The 24,649-nt window shown below is 43.6% G+C and overlaps 1 protein-coding gene across 2 annotated transcripts in view; it reads left to right on the top strand.

Moving 5' to 3' along the window:
* The window catches only part of PCSK2 (proprotein convertase subtilisin/kexin type 2), a 253,195-nt gene that overhangs the window by 175,276 nt on the left and 53,270 nt on the right, over positions 1-24,649 (top strand). For both annotated transcript variants that reach the window (XM_008710012.2, XM_008710011.2), the window contains one exon: positions 5,485-5,561. In XM_008710012.2, the coding sequence (XP_008708234.2) occupies positions 5,485-5,561 (77 nt within the window). The remainder of the gene's footprint in view (positions 1-5,484; positions 5,562-24,649) is intronic.

Genomic DNA, 24,649 nt, shown 5'->3' with positions numbered 1-24,649 from the left:
CCTTAGCATTATTAAATACCACAGGGCTTTTTTTTCCCTCTTGTACTCAACTCTTATAAAAGAAATGAGCCATTATCAGAAGTTTCTTCGAGAAATAACTTCCAGGGAAGCCCTGAGGTCAGTTTGGATTCAGTCCAGTCTTCTCACTTTCCGTGCGATGGTACAATGATAATTCAAGTTCTTCGTGATGACTCTGAATCACCCTGATCCTGAATCATCAATGATTAAATTATGTTCACTAAACAGCTAGTATTTTCTAAAGCAAGAAAATAGACTAATGCATTTGCAAAGGAAGTTATGGAAGAATTCAAACCAAAACAAGTGACTGGCTTAGCGTGGGACGACCAGAGCATTAAATTTACAGAGACACCACTTCCCCCAAATGTTCACCTTAATGGCTATTTTAGAAAATTCCAACATAACTCAAGGCCAGTTTAATTTATTCGCGTACACAAATAATTTTGTGGAAGGCAACATTGTAATTCAAATCCATAAATGATTCGGTCTTGGCTGTAAAAGTATAAACAGAACGCTTACAAAAAATTGCTCACTGTTCTTTCTTGCTATAAACCATCTGATTTTTGGCCAAAAGACCTACAGCCAAACAAGCACCACTGTTTGCCTTCGTTAACACTCAGGGTAGACTGTTACACAAGGAATTAAGCATTGGTCATCAAATTAATTGAAAGACAACAAAACTGAGTTCGTAAGTCACCACCCACCTCCACACTCACAGGGGAATTTGACCCCAGGCAATACGTGCTCTTTCCCTTCTTAGAAAAATGGTCTCAGAGTTCCGTGGATTCTTGGTTGCAAGCTTTGCTGTGAGATCTGTGCAGTGCCCTCTCCAGCCCCTACCCACCCCAGGGCAAGCGATTTTCTCCAGAACCAGGTTGGAGCCCAGAGGCCTCAGCCCAGACCACGGGTAATGATTACCCACCAGAAAAGTGAACCAGAGTGAAAAACTTGTGAACCAGGCAATCAGGCAGCAAACACAGAGGTGCAGAAAATTCCAACTTTTCTTTTCTCGAATGGAATTTAACTTCTATCTGTCCAGCCTAATTGTGCTCACTCAAGGCAGAATTTGACCTTGGTCAACTCAGGTGTTGCCGCCACCCTCCTGTCTCCAGGATTGTCCTTGAGCCTCGAAGAACTAGCACAGCATTAGGAGAGGGCGCAGGGGTGCTGGGTTTTGCGTCTCATCATCTGTACCCCTAGATTCCACTCCTGCACCCCCATTTCCCACTGGCCTTATTTGTCAGTCCATGCGGATCCTGCCTGAAACTTGGATCCTCAGTGTCCTGACCCCTGAAATTTCTAGGCCAGCTGGTTCTCACTGTCACCCTCTCACCACCCTCAGCCTCCCACAGAATATTCCTGCTGCCTGCTGCTCCATACTGATGGTCAGAGGAACGCAGGGTGGGGCCAGCCCAAGTGCCTGAGCTAAGACACCCCTGAGAGCCCCTGCTGACCAGTAGCAAAATACCCGTGCTCTAAGATGAGTCCCAGACCTCTCCAAGATTGGACATTCCAACATACCTCCTTCCCGCTCCAGAACACAGCTCAGAAGAAAGAGGTAGCACTCCACGTCCCTTCTAGGGGTCCCACGATGGCTACTTTGTGAATTTTCCATTCAACTTGCCTTAGACCAGGCGACTCTTCTCCTATGGAGAAACAAACCAGGCTTAGCAAATAGTCTTCCAAATATATTGCTGAAGTTTCAACCTCAGCTTTGAAACCCAAAAGAAAAAAGACTAACTTGGATTTCTCTCCATAGTGTACCTAAGAATGCTCTTGTCCCAAAAATTCTCCCTTTATCCAACACTACCTAAGAATGCTCTTGTCCCAAAAATTTAGAGAAGGTTAGGGGTAACTGAACATAGTTACTATTTCAAAATAGTATCCCTCAAAAGAACTGAAATCCAAATAGTTGAAGAAAAGTAAAAAACAAAACAAAAAACATGCCAAATCTGAGTGGGTCTCCCAGAAACAGGAAATATAGACCAGATCGAGAATTAAACTCTTTAAAAAGGTAAAAGAGAGTAGTTTGGGATCTAAGGGGAAAAGGAGGAGCAGATCATTTGCAGCCAATGATTAAGGCCAGAGGAGACAGAAGGATGTCCTCTCTGATATCCAGGTATTAAAGGAAGACCTGGATTCTAGAACAAAGGATAAGCTTATTCAACACTGAAGATACAAGGATGGGTCCAAATTTTGAATGGGGTAGGGGAAGATGGAAAATGAGGAATTGGTTTTCAATGGGTGTGAAGTTTCTGTTATGCCAATGAGTAAGTTCTAGTGCTATGCTGTGCAACACAGCCCACAATATGGTATTATATACTTTAAACTGTGGTAAGAGGATAGAGCTCATGTTAAAGGTTTTCGCCAAGGCAAAATCAAAAATAACACACAGACACAAAAGGACACAAGGAAATGTAGGGAGGTGATGAATGTGTTTTAGCACCTTGGTCGTGGTGATGTGATCACAGGTGTCTGCATTTGCCCAAGATCGTTACACTGTGAAGTGTTTCGATTATACCTCCATAAAGCCCCAAATTGTTTTTTTTTTAAGATTTTATTTATTTATTTGACAGAGATAGAGACAGCCAGCGAGAGAGGGAACACAAGCAGGGGGAGTGGGAGAGGAAGAAGCAGGCTCCTAGCAGAGAAGCCTGATGCGGGGCTCGATCCCAGAATGCCGGGATCACGCCCTGAGCCGAAGGCAGACGCTTAACTGCTGTGCCACCCAGGTGCCCCCAAAATTCTTAAATTAAAAAAATTTAACACCATACACAGAAATAAATGTGGATGAAAGACCTAAAAGTGAGACAGGAATCCTTCAAAATCCTAGAGGAGAACACAGCCAGCAACCTCTGCCATCAGCCATAGCAACTTCTTACCAGACGTGTCTCCTGAGGCAAGGGAGGCAAAAGCAAAAATAAACTATTGGGACTTCCTCAAGATATAAAAAGCTTCTGTTCAGTGAAGGAAACAGTCAACCAAACTAAAAGACAGCCTTCAGAATGGGAGAAGATATTTGCAAATGACATATCTGATAAAGGGTTAGTATCCAAAATCTATAAAGAACTTATCGAACTCAACACCCCAAAAATGAATAATCCAACTAAAACATGGGCAGAAGACATGAATAGACGTCTTTCCAAAGAAGACATACAGATGGCCCACAGACATGAAAAGATGCTCAAATCAGGGAAATACAAATCAAAACTACAGTGAGATACCATCTCACATTGGTCGGAGTGGCTAAAAGTAACAACTCAGGAAGCAACAGACATGGCGAGGGTGCAGAGAAAGGGGAGCCCTCTCACACTGTCGGTGGGAATGCAAGCTGGTGCAGCCACTCTGGAAAACAGTATGGAGGTTCCCCAAGATGTTAAAAATAGAGCTACCCTATGACCCAGCAATTGCACTACTAGGTATTTACCCAAAGGATACAAAAATACTAACTCAAAGGGATACACGCACCCTGATGTTTATAGCAGTATTATCTGCAATAGCCAAATTAGGGAAAGAGCCCAAATGTCCATCGACTGATGAATGGATAAAGAAGATGTGGCATATAGATACAATGGAATATTATTTAGCCATCAAAAAGAATGAAATCCTCCCATTTGCAACAATGTGGACGGAGCTCGAGAGTATTATGCTAAGAGAAATAAGTCAGACAGAGAAAGACAAATGCTGTATGATTTCACTCATACGTGGAATTTAAGAAACAAAACAGATTACAAAGGAGTGAAGAAAAGAGAGGCAAACCAGAAAACAGACTCGTAACTACAGACTCGTTAAAAGGGTGATGGGTATTAAGGAGGGCACTTGTTGTGATGAGCACTGGGTGTTATATGTAAGTGATGAATCACTAAATTCTACATGTGAAACTTCTGATACACCATATGTTAATTAACTGGAATTTAAATAAAAGCTTGGGAAATTTTTTTTTAATTTTTTCAAGGTGACATCTACCCCAAACACAACATTTATATAAATAAATCAGTATTATAATTCTGATTAGTACAACTACTGGTGACTAATTGCCCTTTGTCATGCAACAAATGGAAACACAAACTAATGGAATGCATCAACGCGTTCTTAAAAACATTATGCCACTAATACATCAGGTTTGCAAACTGAAATGTTTTACCTCACGAAAGGGCACAATTCTTGAAAATGCCTCAGGACCCATGGAATCGAGAAATGCCCACACTGGAATATACATCTAACCCAATGCTTTCCAGCCCACTGTGTACTGTGGACCAGGAAACCTTCCGGAGCTTTACTGCAGAACTCAAAATCAAAGCAGAGAAAAATGGTATTCTCATTTTCAGCATCCCAGGCAAGCAAAGAAGACAGCAGGAAGGGATGGATTAGTCACCAAAAGGTGACTCCCTAATCATCTCCCATCGTGGACCAAAATCAAAGGTTGATCAACTGAAGACCTAAATGGAAAACGACTTAAGTGGAAATGGAATTGATTTCTGTGGAGGAAGGACTCTCAATGGGAAAAGTGGAGGTGTTGAATGCATAGAATTTTTTTTAAAAGATTTTATTTATTTATTTGACAGGGACAGCCAGCAGAGAGGGAACACAAGCAGGGGGAGTGGGAGAGGAAGAAGCAGGCTCCTAGCGGAGGAGCCTGATGTGGGGCTCGATCTCAGAACAGTGGGATCACGCCCTGAGCCGAAGGCAGGCGCTTAACCACAGTGCCACCCAGGCGCCCCTGAATGCATAGAATTTAAGCTTCAAACTGAATACTGTAGAGTGTAAGAGTATTCCCAGTTTGTTATCATCTACTTACTTGTTTCATCGTTTGATTGATGTCTGTCCCCCCAACTGGGCTGTAAGTTACATGAGGTTACGGATGTCGCTACCACAGTCCCATATTTGGAAAAGTCTCTGGCATATGTTAGACTCTTACTGACATTTGTTGAATGAGTAAATGAGGTTGATATCGCGCCGATGTCAGGGGTTCGGGTGGGGTTTCGCACCCATAAGTATACAGGAGACAAGCCTATGTCAGTCCGAAGCCGCGAGCTGGAAGTGAGCCTCCTGCAAAAAGCAAGAAAACTGCAAGGTTGCCTCACTTGTGACAGAAGATCTCGAACCTTCTGACCATCAATCCAAGGAAAACTAAGTCCTGGATTCCAGGTGCACCTCACTTACCCACAGGTGGTAACTCAACTTAAGATGGAGACAGTCCTGGAGAGCACAGGACTCAAATTTGCTAGTTCTTTGAGGGCCTGAAGTAGAACGGGATGAGGAATCCTGGAAAGAGGATAAAGGGAGAACAGAGAGATCCAAGCACACACCCGCTCTGGCACCATTTTGTGAGGGCTGGTCCGGAGCAGAACGCTAACACAGCACTCCACAGAGGGCCGTAAACATGAAACGGTCGTGTCTCACGGCATTTTCTCTTGCTTCTACGTCTGGCTTGATTGAACTAACGAGACACCTCGTGTTTTTCAGAACGCCGAGGCGAGCTACGACTTCAGCGGCAACGACCCCTATCCTTACCCTCGATACACAGACGACTGGTTCAACAGGTAAACTGGGCCTCGTGGGCTGTGCTTTGACTTGAGATTTGGGGGTTCATTTGACTCTGCTTTGTTTGTAAAGCTTCAACATCACCAAGAAAATAAGCTCAGTGCTTCACTAAATTATATTGTGATTTTTCTCTTTCATAGCTACATTCTCCTAAATTCTTAGATTTTGTTATTACGGCAATGTTCCCCTAAAATTGTCTTTTGACTATTTTGGTCTGTTGAACTGGGAGTTATTTGCCACTTTCTTAAAGATAAAAGAAAGTAGAAATAAGAAGAAATCCTTTTCAACCCACCACAAGATGATTTAAAACACGCTCATGTCACTTGATCTGTTGAAGAGAACTATTGTGCCCTCTGCTCCGCGTCCACATGTTTTTGAAAAGTGTTTCCGCTATAACCTCTAAGAGCTCATGTAGCTCCTTTCAACGAAACAGTAAGCATTATGGCAAAGGTTTGAAGTATTTTTTTAGTTGAGGTACAATCGATACATAACATTTATTAACTTCAGGTGTACAACATAGTGATTCAATAATTGCATATTTTAAAATGATCACCATATCGACATTAAGTCGAGTTGGTACCTGACACCATACATAGTAACAAAAAAAACACTTTTTCTTGTGTTGGGGACTTTTAAGACCAGATGTCTTAGCCGCTTCCAAATATACAATGTTGTATTATCAACTCATGGGCTTGAAGAATTGCCTGGAATCCCTATCATGTTAAACTACTCAATGGTCCATCCAAAGTGGTGACTCTTCTTCAGCCTCTCCTGCTACTAAACATGTAAATATGTAGTTTCTTTTTTCCGAAGTAAAATTGACGTCTGGGTGGTTGATTGCTAATAAGAAATAAAGATGCGTGACTTGCTCCCTCAAAATCAACTAGGTTTTAAACCTAGGGCTTGCCTATTATTGATGTTCTTGGGTGAAGTTCATGAGAACACACGAACTTCAATTAATAATGTAGCAATATGTGGACATCACTTTTACTTCCCATGGCAAATTCATGTAGATAAAATAAATGTTGCCATTCTCTGTTCAGTGATAAAGAAATAGGCTCAGCAAGGTTGCATGAATTTCTGGTCAATTAGTATGTGTCAGAGCCAACGCTTGAACCCAGCTTCAGACATGTTTCTAAATCTAAATTGTACCATATTCTTTTATAAGCATCATTTTTATTATAAAAGACAGAAAGCTTGATGGCCAGAGAGGAGCCAGGGACAGGTCCCCAGTGGACCAGGCAGCTTAGACTATGTCCTTACAATTAGCAAGTTGACCAGAGTATGTCTGGGGTGCAGGAAGTGCACATGGGTTGGGGGCTTGGCAACTACAGAAAAGAAGAAAGAAGAAAAAAAATTAAATTTGCAACATTTTAAAAAGATCGTTGCTGATGTCCGATAGCACAGCTTGCTCTTTATCAACTTCCAAAGCTGCTTTAAAATTATCATGCGTGTTTGAAAGTGTGTTTAGGGGATGAGGACGTTTCACAAAGGTCTGAGAATTTCTGACACAAAGCGTCTCATACCTTCCGTGACTTAACAATCCTAGATCCTGCCATACCCTTAGCAAATAAACCATTTCCAGACATAGGGATGTGAAGGTACCAAATAGATGTCACTAAGCCAGAGGCGAGACATAACTGGTGATGGTGGTGTGGAACATTGTACCGAGAGGGACCGAGAGGGAGTGCCTGGCTTCGGCATGGCTGATTTTCATTCGTCCACACGATAGCAGGGCAGTACCAATGGGTGTGCCACTTGCCTCCTCCCTGCAGCTAGTAGATACGAAATTAATCTTTGACGGATTGATTCAGGCACAAAAATACAACCAACACAATGGTTTCCACCCCTACCCGGGCATATCCCATTTTCTGAACCCAAACACAACCTCCCCAAGCAAGTCTTCTTGTGGGATATGCTGTAAGAATATTCTTTAAATACACAAACAAGAAAGACAAAACCAAAAACAGAGATGGCTTCTATTTTAAATACTTTCATCTTCAAACTTGCTCTTGAAAGTTCAATTTGAAACTGGCTAAAATCCTCTAACAGGGACTAATCAGGGCTTACTGCAATACAATTTTTCATTGTCAATGGTGAATATTCCCAAGTGTCCAATCGCCTGAGACACAGTCTAATCAGTCAGGCACATATGATCCTGGCCTGTTAGGAAGCCACTGATGCAAGACACAGGACCCGACCCACTTTGACCCACCAATGGGGCTTTTCCCAATTACCAAGTCATGCTCGAAGGTCCTCATCTTCCATGGTCTGTTATTACAAAGACCGGATGGTACCAGTTCAAATCATGGCCTCTCAAAGCATACTTACCATTGTCAATGCTTCTGGAAAGAAGGTGGGTCAAAGTTCGAGCCTGTGGCACTGAGAGGATCTGTGGTCCAAAAGGTTGGGTCTGTCCTGGAGGTAATTCCCTCCTGGCACAAGGAGACGTTGAATTCAGCAACCTTCCCATGAGTGTAGGATACGCTTATTAAAAATTCCCTCTGGGTGAAATATTTGCCTGGTATTTTCCTCTGTATAATGTAGGGCCTAGGGCAGGAGGAAGGAGAATGAGTGGGAGAATACGGAGAATAACATTGTCATGGGTTAGTAATTGTTAAAGCCTAAAATGGGTACCTGAGATTTCACTCTACTTTTGTAATCTCTGATTTTTTTCCATAATAAGAACTATGTTTAAAAAGCATAGGGTGTAGGGGCGCCTGGGTGGCACAGCGGTTAAGCGTCTGCCTTTGGCTCAGGGCGTGATCCCGGCGTTCTGGGATCGAGTCCCACATCAGGCTCCTCTGCTATGAGCCTGCTTCTTCCTCTCCCACTCCCCCTGCTTGTGTTCCCTCACTCGCTGGCTGTCTCTATCTCTGTCGATAAATAAAATCTTTTAAAAAAAATAAAAAATAAAAAAAATAAAAATAATAGGGTGTAATTTAGTTAGGTATTTATGACACTATCAGTATTGGTGTGCAAGCTTCTGAGGAGCTTGCCAGATGTCCTAGGAACAGAGACAGATACCCAGATCACCACAGTACTAAGCCCACAGCCAGGGCTAAAATAACACAAGGAAAGCTAATGCCTGTTGAATGGTTGCTATGTTCAAGGCACTCTTTTAAGTGTTTTGCATGTATCCCTTCAATTAATTCTCATAATAACCCTTTGGAGTAGCAATTACCAGGATTATCCCCTTTTTGAAAATGGAGACACAGAAAGGCTAGGTAACTCATGCAAGGTCACACAGCTAGTAAGTGGTGGAGACAGGATCTGACACCAGTGAGGGGGCCATTGCATGCACTGCCTCGTAACAAAGACGCCTTGGAGAGCACGGGGAAGGGCAAAATTATCTCCGGCTGGAGAAGCTGAGAGAGGCTTCCTTGAAGAGGCGGCATGTGGTCGAGGATTTGAATGAAGGTAACTGGTGGAGTGAAGGGGTAAATTTAGGTGGAGCGGGGGAGCCAGGAGGTCAGACATGTTCAGGAGATAGCCTAGACACCTGAGCTAGGAGTTAGAGACTGGGACAGGGGCAGCATTCTAAGAAGGCTTCATGGAAGAGGTGTACACGAATGGTTTATACAGGTTGCTAGGAGAAAGGAGGACAGATTTTGTGATAGGGTCAGAAACTGGACCCGAGGCGTCGATGAGGACCCTTCTCCCGTTGCACGCAGGGAGTGCTGTTACCCCGGGGGCTCTGGGAGTCTCGAGCCCAGCACCTGCCTTTGGCTGGAGCTTTGCTTACTACCAATCCAGCATGAGTCTCTGGGCAGTTGTGCAGCCGCCAAGGCATGCTGGTTTCTTCAGGTGTTCTCCTCTGGGCATGTGCTCCCAGTCCAACACCCATCTCTGCCAGGCAGCCCGGGGGCTCTTGAGACATGCTAGTTTCAGCGCACTCCGAAACTCCGCTAAAGGGCTGATGGATGTTGACCAGCAATGAGCTTGCTGCTGCTGCTCTCCCAGCCACACTGGTGGCCTCAAAGGCAGCTTAGAACTCAGAAGCAATTGCTGGGCAGGAAAACGCAGCGGCTCTCCATCGTGGGCTTTGCATTGCTATAGGAAATAGAAAATAAAATGCACTACAGGGGGCACTCTCCAGCAAGTGAGCCAAGTGTTCTCCTGGTCGGGGAAACCGAGTTTAATAGCAGAGGGTCTCTCCTGGGCTTTCCTCACACTTTAAACTAGCCTATCACCCCCTCCGTACTTCTTTCTTAACTGGTTTTCCTCTGAGTGCATTTCTTTAAGAACATATGCAACACTCCCAGCCAAGGACTGTTTATGAAAGCAAACTTCATGCATATGCAGAACTGCTTTTAGGAGATATGTATATTAGAATTTCTTGCCCTGTGCTTAATTTGATTTTGTAGGATTATGCCTTTTTAAGCAGAGCAAGTGTATTTATTCTACTGTGAACCGTTTAGTAATTACCTGCAGTATCCGAGCTCCAGGGATATATTTGAAACACAGTTGAGAAATTTGTAAAGGGAGTATAATTTCCTCCTAGCTTGCAATCAGAGAAATACTGACAGCCAAGCAAAATAATAATATAGTAGTAGTAGGGGTAACCCAACTTACAAAAAGGTAGAAAATAGTCCACATTTAATAAGCATCAGTAACAGGCAGTATAGATATAACCGATGTCCTGTGTGGTATCGGGATTTAGCATTATGTGTTCTTCCTTGCTGGCACTCAATGCATGTTGATTGGCTGGTTGATGGATGGGTGGCAGACCTTCTCAGCCACGCCGACGTGTTGAGTGGCCTTGACACCTGTCCGTTTTAGAGGGGCCTGCTTCTTCCAAGGTTTGCAGCCCACGCTTTGTCAATAATCTCCCGGCCTTGCTCGGTTTTAGGTCAATGTTTGGTGACGCATTGCAGATCTGTATTCCATTACCGTGCTGCTGTCCATAAAAATCCCTCTTGCATAGCATTTCTTTGACAAGTGTTCGCCACTGAAATGTCATCCCTGCCATTGGCAGAATTTATGGGGCATCACAATGGGGCCGCATGCTCTCTCTCTCATAAGCCCTAAAGAGTAAGAGATTCTGGATTAGAAGCAATTCCTGGCCACAAAGGGTTTACTATAAATTCAGGGAGAGAGAAGACATTTATTACTCAAGCCACCAGGACAGGGGTGAGGGGAGGAGGAAAGATAAACAGATGCCGAGGGACTTGGGTCTCTACGTGGGCTCACTTGATTGATAGCATTAGCTAAACCTTCAAAGAGGAAAGATTTTCAGTGGTTAACTTGTTTTCTTATTAGAAGTCATATTTCATTTTGAAGAACGCTAGGCAACAGGCCAAAAAAGAACATGTGAGAAAAATGACCATTTCTGGTTGGATATTTGCACGTTGATGGAAACGGATGCTTTACCCAGGTGACACTTAACGGTTTAGAAATAGACGAACATCTTTCCCTCCTGTCTGTATGAACTAATTCTGAAATCACCTCCTGGCTAATCAAATTCAAAGAGCTTTCAAAGACAAAAATCTAACTTCTTCTCTCATGTGAGCTTTGAGACAAACTCATAAGCCGATATGAGCTCAAATGCCTCTGCTTGCAACCAACTATCTCTCTACCCAAACCGAGCGCAGTGAAATCCAACATAGTTCAATTTTGTGAGCTGTCGTGAGCCGTTGGTGAAATACCACACAGTTGCTTTTTTAAATATTTCCGGTCCCCTACCCGGATTAGGCAAATCTTCATTATTTAACATTTTCCCTCAGCTAAAAAAACCTGACAGAACACAGAGGTGGGAGTTCTGGAGACTGTAAAAGAAATCTGTGTATGTTGGTGTAGTCATTTCCACCTTGGAAACTAATGTTATGCATGCCATATGGGGGATTTTTATGGCCCTCGGGTGGCAATAATTCTTTCCTTAAGGGGGAAAAATACAGTAGATTTCGATGGACAATTGTAGTGCTGTGTTAATTGGTTGGAATAGATTAAGTAATCCCTGAATACTTTTCCCCATCTGTAAAATGGGCCTGAAACTCCACCTGGAAGGTTTGTGTGAGGGACTAGAGACACGCATACAGGGTACTTGGTTCAGAGCATGACACATGGTAGGCCTTCCCTAAATGGCGACAAATATAATTGTGAAAGTCGGTAAAGGGATGTCTAGGGGGGCTAAGACAAAGGTTCTCCAACTAGCTAGAAAATGAGGAGAGTTTATGCCAAAGGAGTCAATGGATGACCCGACCGTGGATGACCTCACCCATCTTTCTCAGCCATTCCATTTCTCATCTGAGACTTTGACAAGAAAGTAGACTAGAAGACTAGTCTAGAAAACAGTAGCTCAAGGTTAGACTTTCTGGCCAGAGCCTGATGCCTGTGCTTCTGCCGTGCGGATTAAAGGAGGAGTTATATCCAAACACAGCCTGAATGCATGAAACAAGGTTGATCTGTGGGAAGATTGGAGAGACTAGCATCTAGTGTCAGAAAGACGGAAAGCCTCTCCACTTCTCCAGAAAGTACTGGATGCTTGTCAGCAGATCTGGGGTTCTCCCCAGAAGCAGCTGTACATGCTGCCCTATCCAAACCTTTGGGCTTACTTACCCCTGGAGAGAGCCCTGGACATGAGCCAGCAAACATGACTGATCTCTGCATTTCGGCTCCAATACATGTAACATTCAAGTATCCTTTCCAAAGGATGGCTGAAAAAACAGTAGCTAGCTGCTGTACAGCTCTGGCTGTGTAAGAATCCGTAGACCTAGGGAGACTGGAGCCTGGAACCTCATGTCCATGAACCTGGCCAAGTTGTCCACTGGCTTGCTGAATGAATCCACCTCGGCTCCCATATCTCTGTAAAACAGAGCCCTAAAACACTATTATAAGCCTTGGCTGTGGAATACAGAACTAAGGACTCCATTAAAACAGCCATGGGACCAATAACCAGGAAAGGAGCCCAAAGGAAGAGAGAGAAAGAAAAGGAAGAAAAAAAAAAAAGCAAAAACAAAAACCCTCCAATTCAAAATTAGCCTACAAACTAACATTCCAAAATATCTGAAAAAAAAAAAAAAAAGACCCACATCAAACATACTTTAAAAATCAAGACATGACTTCATATCGGGTGAAATTAATTTTATGGGAAGTCTTTTTTTCTTTTTTTTTATTAGTTTCAGAGGTAGAATTTAGTGATTCATCAGTTGCATACAACGCCCAGTGCTCATTACATTAAGTGCCTTCCTTAATCCCATCACCGAATTATCCCTCCCGCCCCAACCTCCCCTCCAGCAAACCTCAGTTTGTTTCCTAGAGTTCAGCATCTCTTAGGGTTTGAGAGTCCTGAAAAAGACATTAAAGTAAGTTATGTTTAGTTTGCTTAGAGGGATAAGTATAAGGATAACATCCATTTAAAAAGAAAAATAAATGATGGGGAAACAAGCAAAAATGAACATGAATATGAGAAGGAACCAACTGCAATTGGGAAATGTAGCCTTTGGAATGAAATCCCAATGAATATGATAAAATCTAGCCTGGGTGCCGTTGAAGAGATAGTAATTGAATTGTTTATTAAAAACCTACAGCAAACATTCTTCTTTGGGGGGAGGGATGTAGCTGGCACACAATGCCACATTAATTTCATGTGCACAACATACTGACACAACAACTCCATACATTAAGCTGTGCCCACCGTAATAAGTGCAGTCATCCATTACTGTGAAACACAATTACAGTATTATTGACTATATTCCCCATGCTGCACCTTTCATCCCCGTGACTTGTCCATTCTATAACTGTAAGTTTGAACCTCTTAATTCCCTTCACCTATTTTCCCACCCCTTTCCCTTCGGTAACCACCAGTTTACAAACATTATTCTTAATGCTGAAACTTTGATGGCGTTCTCTTTAATGCTGGGTGAAATAAGAATGCTGCCTATAATCTCTTTTATTTGACACCATGCCACATCTCATAGCCAATGAAATAATTATAAATCTAAGGAAAGATATGTGAGAATATTAAGGAGCAAATTATAAAATTTAGAAAACATGAAAGAAACCCTGAATGAATAGAGCTGCCTACTAAGTTCATGGATGGGAGGATGGAAAAATAGAAAGATATCAAGTTAATCTGTTAAGTCAACGCAATTTCAACTTAAGTCTCAATAGTATTTTTCTGTGAAACTAGACCAAATGATCCCAAAGTTGATATGGAATAGCAAAGGGCCAAGAATACAATAAGACAAAGAAGGAGGAGGAGACTGAATATAAAGAAGAAATAAAAGAGAAGGGGAAGATGAACCATAAGAGCAAGATGGGGAAATTCTGCCTGCCAGATATCAAAACATTATAAAACCATAATAATCATGAGACAGAAGGCTTAGCATAGAGAGAGAGAAAAAAGATCAGAGAAACTGAAGAGAAAACCCAGAAGCAGACCGCCATACAAAAGAATCTTAATAAATGACCAAGATGGCAATAAAAACAATGAAAAAATGATGGTGTAAGGATATTCAGTAAGTGGTGCGAGTTATTCATATGGGGAAATACGTGTCCACCCCACACACTGAGCATAAATGAATTCTAGGAGAATTTTGACCTAAATGTATATAAATCTTTTAGAATTAAAATGTAAGAAAACATCTTTATGATCCTAGGCTAGGGATGGATTTCTTTTTTTTTCTTTTTCTTTTTTTTAAGATTTTATTTATTTATTCGACAGAGAGAGAGACAGCCAGCGAGAGAGGGAACACAAGCAGGGGGAGTGGGAGAGGAAGAAACAGGCTCATAGCGGAGGAGCCTGATGTGGGGCTCGATCCCATAACGCCAGGATCACGCCCTGAGCTGAAGGCAGACGCTTAACCGCTGTGCCACCCAGGCGCCCCTAGGGATAGATTTCTTAAACAAGACACAAAACCACAAGGAAAAGGATAAGATGGAGAAAACCAAGTTAGATTAGATATTTTGGTTCAAAATCACAATAAACAAAGTTAAAAGACAAGCCACAGACTAGGAGATAGGTACAGCAAGTTCTGTGATCCCAAAGGGTTAGTATCCAAAATATATAAAGAACAGCTACAAATCAACGGAAAAAGATAACTCAATAGAAAAAAATGGACCAAGTTATGCGCAGATGATTAACAGAACACCTGAGCTAAATCACATGTGAAAAGATGCTCAACATTCCTAGCAATGAGGAAATTGCAAAATGAAACAATGAGATACCATTTCACAGCGTTTGGATATGCACGAATGGTCAAGTCTGGCGATACTAAGTGTTGGCACTCTCCCACTCTGCAGGAAGTAATACATATCCAAAAAACCTGTTTCCACTCTAACATACCTACCCCAGAGGAACTGTCACACATGTGCACAAGGTAATAACGTACAAGAATGTTTCTTTTCCAATTATTTGTAATAGGCAAATTGCAAACAATCTAAATGCCTATTACTAGGAGTATGAATAAGTAAATTGCAGCATATTTATAAATGGACCACTACACAGCAGTAAAAATGAATGCACCAGAATTTATGAATAAACCTCAGAAATTCAAGTGAAAAACACAGATTTTAAAGAGGTTATATACTATGAAACATTTATATAGAGTTTGAAAGCAAGCAAGTAGTGGCGTATGTGCTCATGTATAACTGATTATAAAGTAATTATAGGAAACCATGCACATGCATTCCAAGCATCAACTTTGTACAGTGGTCACTTCTGAGGAAGCAAAGAGAGGTGTGGCCTCGGGGAGGGCTTTGATTGTATCAGTAAAGATTTATTTCCTTAAAAAAATTTATGCCAATATAAGATACATGGAATGTGCCCTTGTAATTACAGATGCCGTTGGTCATGCGAATATCCAGGATGTCTTGACTAGTAAGGCACAGAAATACGCACTTTGCTTTGCTCAGGAAGGTGGGGACTCGGCTGGAGACCATAACTGTACTACGTATTTGTTCTGCCATTTAATTTTCTGGTGTGACCAGAGCCTCCATGACAAATAGGGTACATGGTCTTCGTTCTACCAGTCTTTCTGTTCCCTCAAAGGTTAATTTTCCTCAAGACATATGCTTTGAAATTTAAAACTATATAGTCTATAATAGAATGAAAATAGGTATACGGTCGAAAGAGATTTAATTTACCCTCATGCGTTAACTGAAGGTATCTTAAGAGACTGACATTAGAAGTGTTCATTATATCACAAATCTTGCTGAATAATGCCCATTCCCTAAATGTCTCTTGAATCAATTTCCTGTTTTCTCTGCACACCGCTGCTGCCTCAGTTTTCAGTCTTACCATCACAGGAATGGCTTTGTCTCCTGCTCTCCCCGAAAACCAACTACCGTTTTGTTAATTATATTATGTGTGATAATGGTGTTGTGGTTATTTAGGATTCTATCATTTTTTTAGAGATATATTAAGCAGTTTCGTGGGGGGGGGGAGTATCTGTATTTTTCTTTAAGCTGATCCTCAAAAAAAGTTTAATCAAATGTGGCATAATAGTAATTGTACATGTATGCACAGGCCTAAAGAATAAAAGCAACCAAATGTCTATCCATAGATGACCGACTGAATAAATGATAGTATGTTACCCACACAAAGAAATCCGAAGTATGAAAAACATTTGGCTTTGGTAGAGTTGGGTGGTGGCTGTATGAGATTCGTCGTGTTATTCATTAAATGTATTGGTTATTCATTTAATATGGTGGTATTTTAAAGCCAAAATAGAAGCACCAACACATCAGCCAGACCCAGTGCTGTTAGCAGAAGCACTCCTACCCACCAGCCCCAGAGTGCGTATTAAATCTGCCAATGCCCAAAGGCCCTCCCGCACGCCACACGAACCTGAGAGGAGCGGAGAGAATAAGAGATCAGACAAGACGGACTTTTTCTCCTGTTCCTCAAGGATGGCCTTGCTCTGATCCTTGTCACCCAACATCCTTGTGGTCCCCTAAACATCTCCTCGGTATTTATGGTTCCCTTCACGTTCATTTATTTCACTTACTTACTACTTGAATTTCTCCTTCCAGAAAAGGTATCGGGCAGCAGCCAGTAATATGGTAGAACCATTCAATAAGAATGAAAGTGAAGTTTACTAGTTCAGGTTATTCCAGCAGCTGTAACAAATGCATCCCCAAATCTTAGAGGCTTAACACAATAAAAGCTATTTATCATTCGCCTACCAGTTCCTCCACGTATTCCTAGTGCAACAGCTCCCCTCCAAGCCGCGATTCAGGGACGTGGGCTTCTTGCATCTGTGACACTTTGTTTCAGGGTTACCACGCTTGTCCGCATCCAACTGCAGGAGGCAGAAGAGCATGGATAAGCACTCACCTGCAGTGTTCATGCCCCGAAGCGGCAGACGTCCTGTGTGGCCCCATCACATTAGCATAATGTAGTCACATGGTCACATGGCTGCCTGCCAGCGCAAGAGAGGCTGGGAAAGGGAGCTTCACTGGATCCCAGGAAGAAAAGAAAAGGAGCTTGGTGATCAGTTAGCATATTCTGCCACCAACAGAGATCATGTCACAAAGTAACAGACAACACTGTACCAGAAAACTTGAGCCAATGGTACTAACAAATGAGTGAACTAAAGAACCAGTGAAAACTGGGTTAATTATTCAGTTCCTTTCTGTATCAGTCAGGGTCCTCCAGAGAAACAGGGCCCATAAGATATGTAGAGAAAGAGAAAGAGATTATTATAGAGAATTGGCTCACGCAATGATGGAGGCTGGCAAGTCCAAAATCTGCAGGGTGGGCTAGCAAGCAGGAGACCCAGGAGAGCCAGGGTTCCAGTTCCGGTCCAAGGCAGTCTGCTGGAGAATTCTCTCTTGCTCAGGAAGGTCATTCTCTTTGTTCTATTTAGGCCTTCAACTGATTGGGTGAGGCCCACCCACAGTCTAGGGAACAATCTGCTTTACCTAAAGGCCACCAATTTTCTTATCCAAAACACCCACACAAAAATACCCAGCATAATGTTTGACCAAACATCTGAGCACCTCTTGGCCCAGCCAAGTTGACACAAAAAATGAACCATCACGCTTTCTATCTGCACTTTTCTGTTAGTCAGGAATAGATGATAGTCAAGGGTAAGAGCAGGGGTTTGGAAGGAGCAGACTTGAGTTTTAATTCTGGTTCTGCCTCCCGTGTGAAAAGTGGCTCCTTATCCTGATGCCTCAGATTTCTCTTCTTTAAAATGGGGACAGTAATAGTTTATCGTGAGGCGTAAATATAATAATGAACACACGTCTCTCGGCACAGTGCCCAGCCCAACGTGCATCAATAAATGGGAGTCATTGTATTCATACTACTCCGGATATCCTACAGTCTGCCTTGAATGACCTATATAAAGAGGGACATGCTTTAGGCTAGAAAGGGCCAGAGAGATGACCGAATCACTCTAGTGAAAGGCCAGCAATGTGGAAAGAAGGGGTGTGCCTGGGCTGTGTCTCTGGAGATCCCCAGGGTCAGGGCAGTGCCTCAGGTGTTCACTCGGACCCCTCCACGGCCACTGCAGCTGTTTGAGGAAGCCCCGATGCAATCATCATGGCAGTCCAGGTTTGAACCGCAATCCCCCATGGGTTAACCATGGGATGTCCCTCTAGCCTTGCTAGTCCACAGTATGTATGAGTTATCCATTGCCAAAGAATGTCACGTAACAAATCATCCCAGAACTCAGGAGCTCAAAACAATGAGCATTGACTATTGCTCACACCTCTATAGGTCAACTGGGCAGCTGTGCTGATCTGGACTGAGCTCAGCTTTGTGACTGGGCTCACCCATGCAACCACGGTCAGCTGGCAGCCTGGCTGGGGGCTGACTGGTTTAGGATGGCCACTCTCACATGTCTGGAGGACAGAGGGCTGCCAGCCAGGGCACCAGGGGTAACAGTCTGCAGGTATTTCATCATTCAATAGGCTCACCTAGGCTTGTCCACATGACATCTAGGCAGGCTCTCAAGAGAAGGGAGAGGCTACAAGTCCTCTTGAGGGGTAAGTTCCACATTTCCACTACCTTCTTTTGGCCACAGCAAGTCACAAGTCCAGCCAGATTCAAGGAAGGGGTAAATATACTTCACCTCTTCATGGAAGGAGCAAGAAAATCACATTGCCAAGAGCATGGCCCCAGGGCAGTGGGGATTAGGGGCCACTTTGGCCATGCAACCACTTGCCTCCCTCCCACTGACCTTAGTTAGAAGGAGGCTGATTGAGCAGCAGACATTTGTTCCTCACCCCCTAGAGCTCCACATCTGACAGACTTTTTTTTATTCTAGAGGCAGGAGGGAGCTACTGAACATTCTTAAGAAAGCAATGAGGGCAAATGAAAATGGATTTGGAAAAAGATTTTCCTCACATTCAGGGGAGCAGGCACGTTTGTCTGAGACAGTCAGGAAGGCAGGAGAGAGGGGAAGGCATTCGAGGCGGTGGGAACAGAGCCTATGAAGGCCCAGGGGTGTGGAAAGACATGGTGTCATGAACAATGACAGGGAACCTCCATTCGTCGTTTATAATTAATTAGTGTTGCCTGATTTAGCAATGAAATGTTTCTTCCCACCCGTTCCTCTGGAGAGTCCGCAACATTTGCCTCCCCGCTTCAAGGCCAAAATTAAGAATATGGAAGCATTCGACGGCTTTCATTTGCCCACGCCAGTTCATGCGCATTCAGCCTCCTGCCTTTGGTGAGCAGTTTGAAGGCAGAGCTGGGAGGGTAGTGGGGCAGTCCAGTAACTGAGCGTGGGTCTCAGACCTGGCCCGGCCACCGCATCGCTGTGCGCCTTTGGGCTGGCACCTCTGAGACTCAACTCTGACATCTGTAAAATGGGGCAGTACCTTCTCATAACCCTCCTGAGAGGATGAAAGGGGTGAGGCAAGAAAGGCACTGAGCAGGCTGTCTGGTAGCGAAGAACAGCCCAGGAAGTGGCAGGTGGGTGTTCGTTTTCCTACGTCCTTCATCACCTAGAACAGTGCCCTGCTCACCGAGCGGTCTCCATCAGCACATCCGTGTTCTTCGCGGACGCTGGCGAAAGTCCTGACTCTCCCAGGGCGGCCCTACTTGCACCTTGCAGGTCTCGGAGAGGAGATCTTGACGGGGCTGATTATTAAATAATATGGAAATTAGTTCTCGGCCAAATTAGACATGGCGTTGATTTTTTAAGCTCTTATTTAAATAGGTATTTGTTCCGCGTCAACCATACAGCAAGCGAGTCCTATTTAATCAGTATCCATTAAAGGTCCATTTAAAAATATATATGTACATACGTGCAAAGGAAAATGTACTTTATATCCGGTATGTACTTTACGTAAGTATAAATTTAAATATCTAAGATATGGATTATATAGACTGTGTAAGTACGTATTACATATAAATATATAAGTATATAATTATGTACTTAAATGTGTATTTTTAAAGTATATCTATGAATCAACATAAAGAGTGTCCATATTTCATTATATATACATATAAAAACATACATGTATACACACACACATAGTTTATCAGAGTTTTCTTTTTTTTTTAAAGATTTTATTTATTTATTTGACAGAGATAGAGACAGCCAGCGAAAGAGGGAACACAAGCAGGGGGAGTGGGAGAGGAAGAAGCAGGCTCATAGCGGAGGAGCCTGATGTGGGGCTCGATCCCATAACGCCGGGATCACGCCCTGAGCCGAAGGCAGGCGCTTAACCACTGTGCCACCCGGGCGCCCTTATCAGAGTTTTCTTTAGCATTTCCCTCAGCGTTTGGAATAAGGGGGCCATGAAAGCCACGTCCACAGTAGACTCTCCCATCAGGTTGAACTGTAACTGGGCCCCTTCTCAAAAATCTCAAAAATCTCAAACGCGGTCCGTAGAAAACTTAGAGATAACTGGATAGTGGTTTGCTCAGCACTTTGTTTTCACAGCTTTTTTTACCACAGGGGCCGTCCCTCTGCAATAACCAGGAGATTTGCTTGGACCCAATATACACATACCATTCTTGTTCCAAAGGGAATTTGGAGCCCGTGAGATATGCGGCCTTTATGGAAGCCGGATCTACTTCTGCTCCTATCAAGGGAAAGAATATAAGAATATTTTTTCCTCCCCTCCCCCATCCTTGGGTGCGTAAGGGCCGGGACGAGAGCATTGCTTGCCCCAAGAGGACGTTGCAAAGAGTACACTAGTCGATGCAGAGCTCTAAATTCCTAGGGTCACGCAGCCAATAAGCCGCTTCACCCACGTTTTCCTTATGGACGCCATAGTGGGCGCAGTAAGTGGAGAAGCCAGCCCTTCAGCAGGCTGTATGGACGCTATTCCAGCAGCCTGGATCCCGAGACCCATTTAATCCTTTAGCTGCTTCCTGGGCCATCCGAATAGACTTTTCGGGATGGGGGCTGGTAATTTCAGATGACTGTACCATCGGAACCTCCCGTAGCTTGAATGCTGGTTGGGGTTAAGACCCAGCATTATGACGGACTCAGAGTTTATGCTTCTATCAGTTCTCTATTGCGACTTCACAAACTACCCCAAAACGTGGTGGCCTAAGAAAGAACAAACATGCCTTTGTTCACAGACCTGTAAGCTGGGCAGGGATAGCTCTCTCCACCTGCCACGGACTGGGGTGATCCAGCTAGGTCTGGAGGAGGAGGGCGTCACCCCTCACGTATCCAGAGCCTCATCGGAGGTGTTGGAACAGCAGAAATTGCTGGGTCTCTCTCCCCACATGGTCTTGCCCATTCGTAGGCGAGCCCAAGCTCCCTATGTGCCCAGCAGCGGCAAGCAGAAGCTGCCCGCCCTCTTAAGAAGTGATACAATCATCCTTCCACTGCATTCTAGGGGTCAAAGCAAGTCACCAGGCTAGCTCAACCCAATGGGAGGGGAAATGCACACAGTAGCGATATAGTTTTGGAATATAGGTGAGGTTCAGTGGGGTGGAGTCCGGAGTCGACAACCAAGAAAGAGGTGACTTTGGTGCAAAATGGTTGTTTATTAAGGCCCAGGGACAGGACCCCTAGTAAGAAAGAGCTGCTGCCCCGGGTTGTGAGGGGTGGCTGATTATATACTATGGGGGTGGGGGAGGTAAGGAAAAAGGGAGGTTGAGAAAGTACTTTCCTATGTTAAAGAAGACTCACAGGATACCAGAGGCCTTACCATTATCAGGTTAAGGTGGTTTTTCCCTCTAGCAAGGCGTTACCATGAAGATAGCTGGGAGCTTCCTGGAGGAACAAGACACTGCATGCTTCAAGTAGCTGTCAATGGACTGCAGATTATAAGGACATTTAATTGTACCTACATTTCCTTCTGGAAGCTAGGTTATTGATAGAAATGCTTTGTTCTTGTCGATTGCTAAGACATTTTTTTATTATAATAATATTTTTTATTATATTATTTTAGTCACCATAGAGTACATCCCTGGTTTTTGATGTAAACTTTGATGATTCATTAGTTGCGTATAACACCCAGTGCACCATGCAATACATGCCCTCCTTACTACCCATCACCAGCCTATCCCATTCCCCCACCCCCCTCCCCTCTGAAGCCCTCAGTTTGTTTCTCAGAGTCCATAGTCTCTCATGCTTCATTCCCCCTTCTGATTTACCCCCCCTTTCTTTATCCCTTTCTTCCCCTACCGATCTTCCTAGTTCTTATGTTCCATAGATGAGAGAAATCATATGATAATTGTCTTTTTCTGCTTGACTTATTTCACTTAGCATTATCTCCTCCAGTGCCGTCCATGTTGTAGAAAATGTTGAGAACTCGTTCTTTCTGATAGCTGAGTAATATTCCATTGTATATATGGACCACAACTTCTTAATCCAGTCATCTGTTGCAGGGCATCTTGGCTCCTTCCACGATTTAGCTATTGTGGACAATGCTGCTATGAACATTGGGGTGCATATGGCCCTTCTCTTCACTCTGTCTGTATCTTTGGGGTAAATACTCAGTAGTGCAATGGCTGGATCATAGGGTAGCTCAATTTTTAACTTTTTAAGGGACCTCCACACTGTTTTCCAGAGTGTCTGTACCAACTTGCATTCCCACCAACAATGTAGGAGGGATCCCCTTTCTCCACATCCTCTCCAGCAATTGTTGTTTCCTGCCTTGTCAATTTTTGCCATTCTAACTGGCGTAAGGTGGTATCTCAGTGTGGTTTTGGTTTGAATTTCCCTGATGGCTAATGATTTTGAACACTTTTTCATGTGTCTGTTAGCCATTTGTATGTCTTCATTGGAAAAGTGTCTGTTCATATCTTCTGCCCATTTTATGATTTGTTTATTTGTTTCTCGCGTATTGAGTTTGAGAAGTTCTTTGTAGATCTTGGATACCAGTCCTTTATCTATAGTGTCCTTTGCAAATATCTTCTCCCATTCCGTGGGCTGCCTCTTAGTTTTTTTGACTGTTTCCTTGGCTGTGCAGAAGCTTTTTGTCTTGATGACATCCCACAAGTTCATTTTATCTTTTGTTCCTCTTGCCTTTGGAGATGTGTCATGAAAAAGGTTGCCGTGGCTGATGCTAAGACATTTGTAAACTGAGCGAGACTCGGGTCCTGCAGGATTGTGATCTCTATAAGTTAACTATTTGTTTTTCCTTTCCTTAGCTTCAGGGCAGCCAGGAGTGCGTGAGGAATGTCACATGTATCCCATGGGGGGGGGGGTCAGCTTTTGCTTTGTCCTCAGCTTGCCTTCTGCTCCCTCATCAGTAGGAATGCAATTATTTAGAACTCTTTGATAGAAGGCAGGACAGAGCAAACAAAAGGAAGAAAATGAATGGTGTCTGTTGCAGATAACATTCTAGAACATAAACCATGGGAAGGCTTTGCTCAGAATCCTAAGGCTGGGCGAACCTTGTAAAGATTATCGAATGAATGCCCGGGGTTCTTAATCTGGTCAGCCTCAAAGGTTCCGTGAAGCCCCTGAAATTGCATGCAAAATGTTGCCAGCATGTGTTTTCTTATTCCTGGAAGAAGGTGGGAATCTATAGCATTCTATATGCCCTGGAAGGAGGCTATGTTCCAGAAGAGGTAAGTCACCATGATTCCATAACTGACAGGCACCATTACACGCCTGTGTAGAGAACCAGCCTTGAAAATAACCAGTAGCCCGCGATGCAGGAAAGACGTTAGGGTTTGAAGCCAATGGCCAAGAAAGAAATCTTGAGTCATCCTGGGTGCACAAAGGTGGTTTTACTAAACCACGGGCCACCTGGGGGGCTCAGTCGGTTGAGTGTCTGCCTTCGGCTCGGGTCATGATCCCGGTGTCCCGGATGGAACCCCGAGTTGGGCTTTCTGCTCAGTGAGGCTTCTGCTTCTCCCTCTGTCCTTCACCTCGCTCATGCTCACTCTCCCTCTCTCCCTCAAATAAATAAATAAAACCTTTAAAATAAATAAATAAATAAAATAAAGCACAGGGACAGGACCCGTGGGCAGAAAGAGCTGCACTGGGGTCAGGAGGAGTAGCCCATTATATACTTTCAAGTTGGGAGGGGGTTAGGGATAGCGAAAGCCTCCGGGTGCTTTGGAAACAAGGTTTCCAGGATCCTGAGGGAGCCAGCTATTGCTAGGAAAAGGTCATTTATTACTGCTTCGTAAAAACTCAGTCATGAGACCCTTCAGGTGTGTATCAGTGGGTCGTATACTTGGGGTGTGATTGCCAACATATATCAACATATATTGGGGGTGGGGGTTAAAGATAAAGGAAGTTTCCCAAGGAATTTCTATATGTTAAAGTAGACTTAGAGGGTTCCAAGGGTTGGGCTAAGATTGCCTCTTGTCCTTAGCAAAGTACTAACATGGAGGCAGTTGAGTCACCAGAGGAAGGTCGCTCTGTCTGTTTCAAGGGCTTGTCAATGGGCTGCAGGTAGTAAGGAAATTTAATAGTTTTTGTGCTGCTTTTGTTTCCACATCAGCCCACAATTCTAGTGCCTCAAAACAATCAGAAGTGCTCCGACCAGCGCAAACCCGTCGCATCATGCTTGGTTTTCACTGGAAACCTGTTAAGTGTATTTCCTGCAGGAAGGTACTTCACATTTTAAAGTAAAGATCAAATTTCAAGGTTGAAACGCTCGGAGAAGCCTCTTTATTGTAGAAACAAGTTAAGGTGAAGAAGACAGCGAGGAGAGGGGGAGGGAAGGAGCTACACAGAGGGAAAAGCGGGGGGGGGGGGGGGGGGGG

Source organism: Ursus maritimus, unplaced genomic scaffold (assembly GCF_017311325.1).
Source record: "Ursus maritimus isolate PB19 unplaced genomic scaffold, ASM1731132v1 scaffold_22, whole genome shotgun sequence".
Taxonomy (NCBI): Eukaryota; Metazoa; Chordata; class Mammalia; order Carnivora; family Ursidae; genus Ursus; species Ursus maritimus.
The sequence above is the reverse complement of the archived record's forward strand: the minus strand, read 5'-3'. Positions and strand labels throughout refer to the sequence as shown.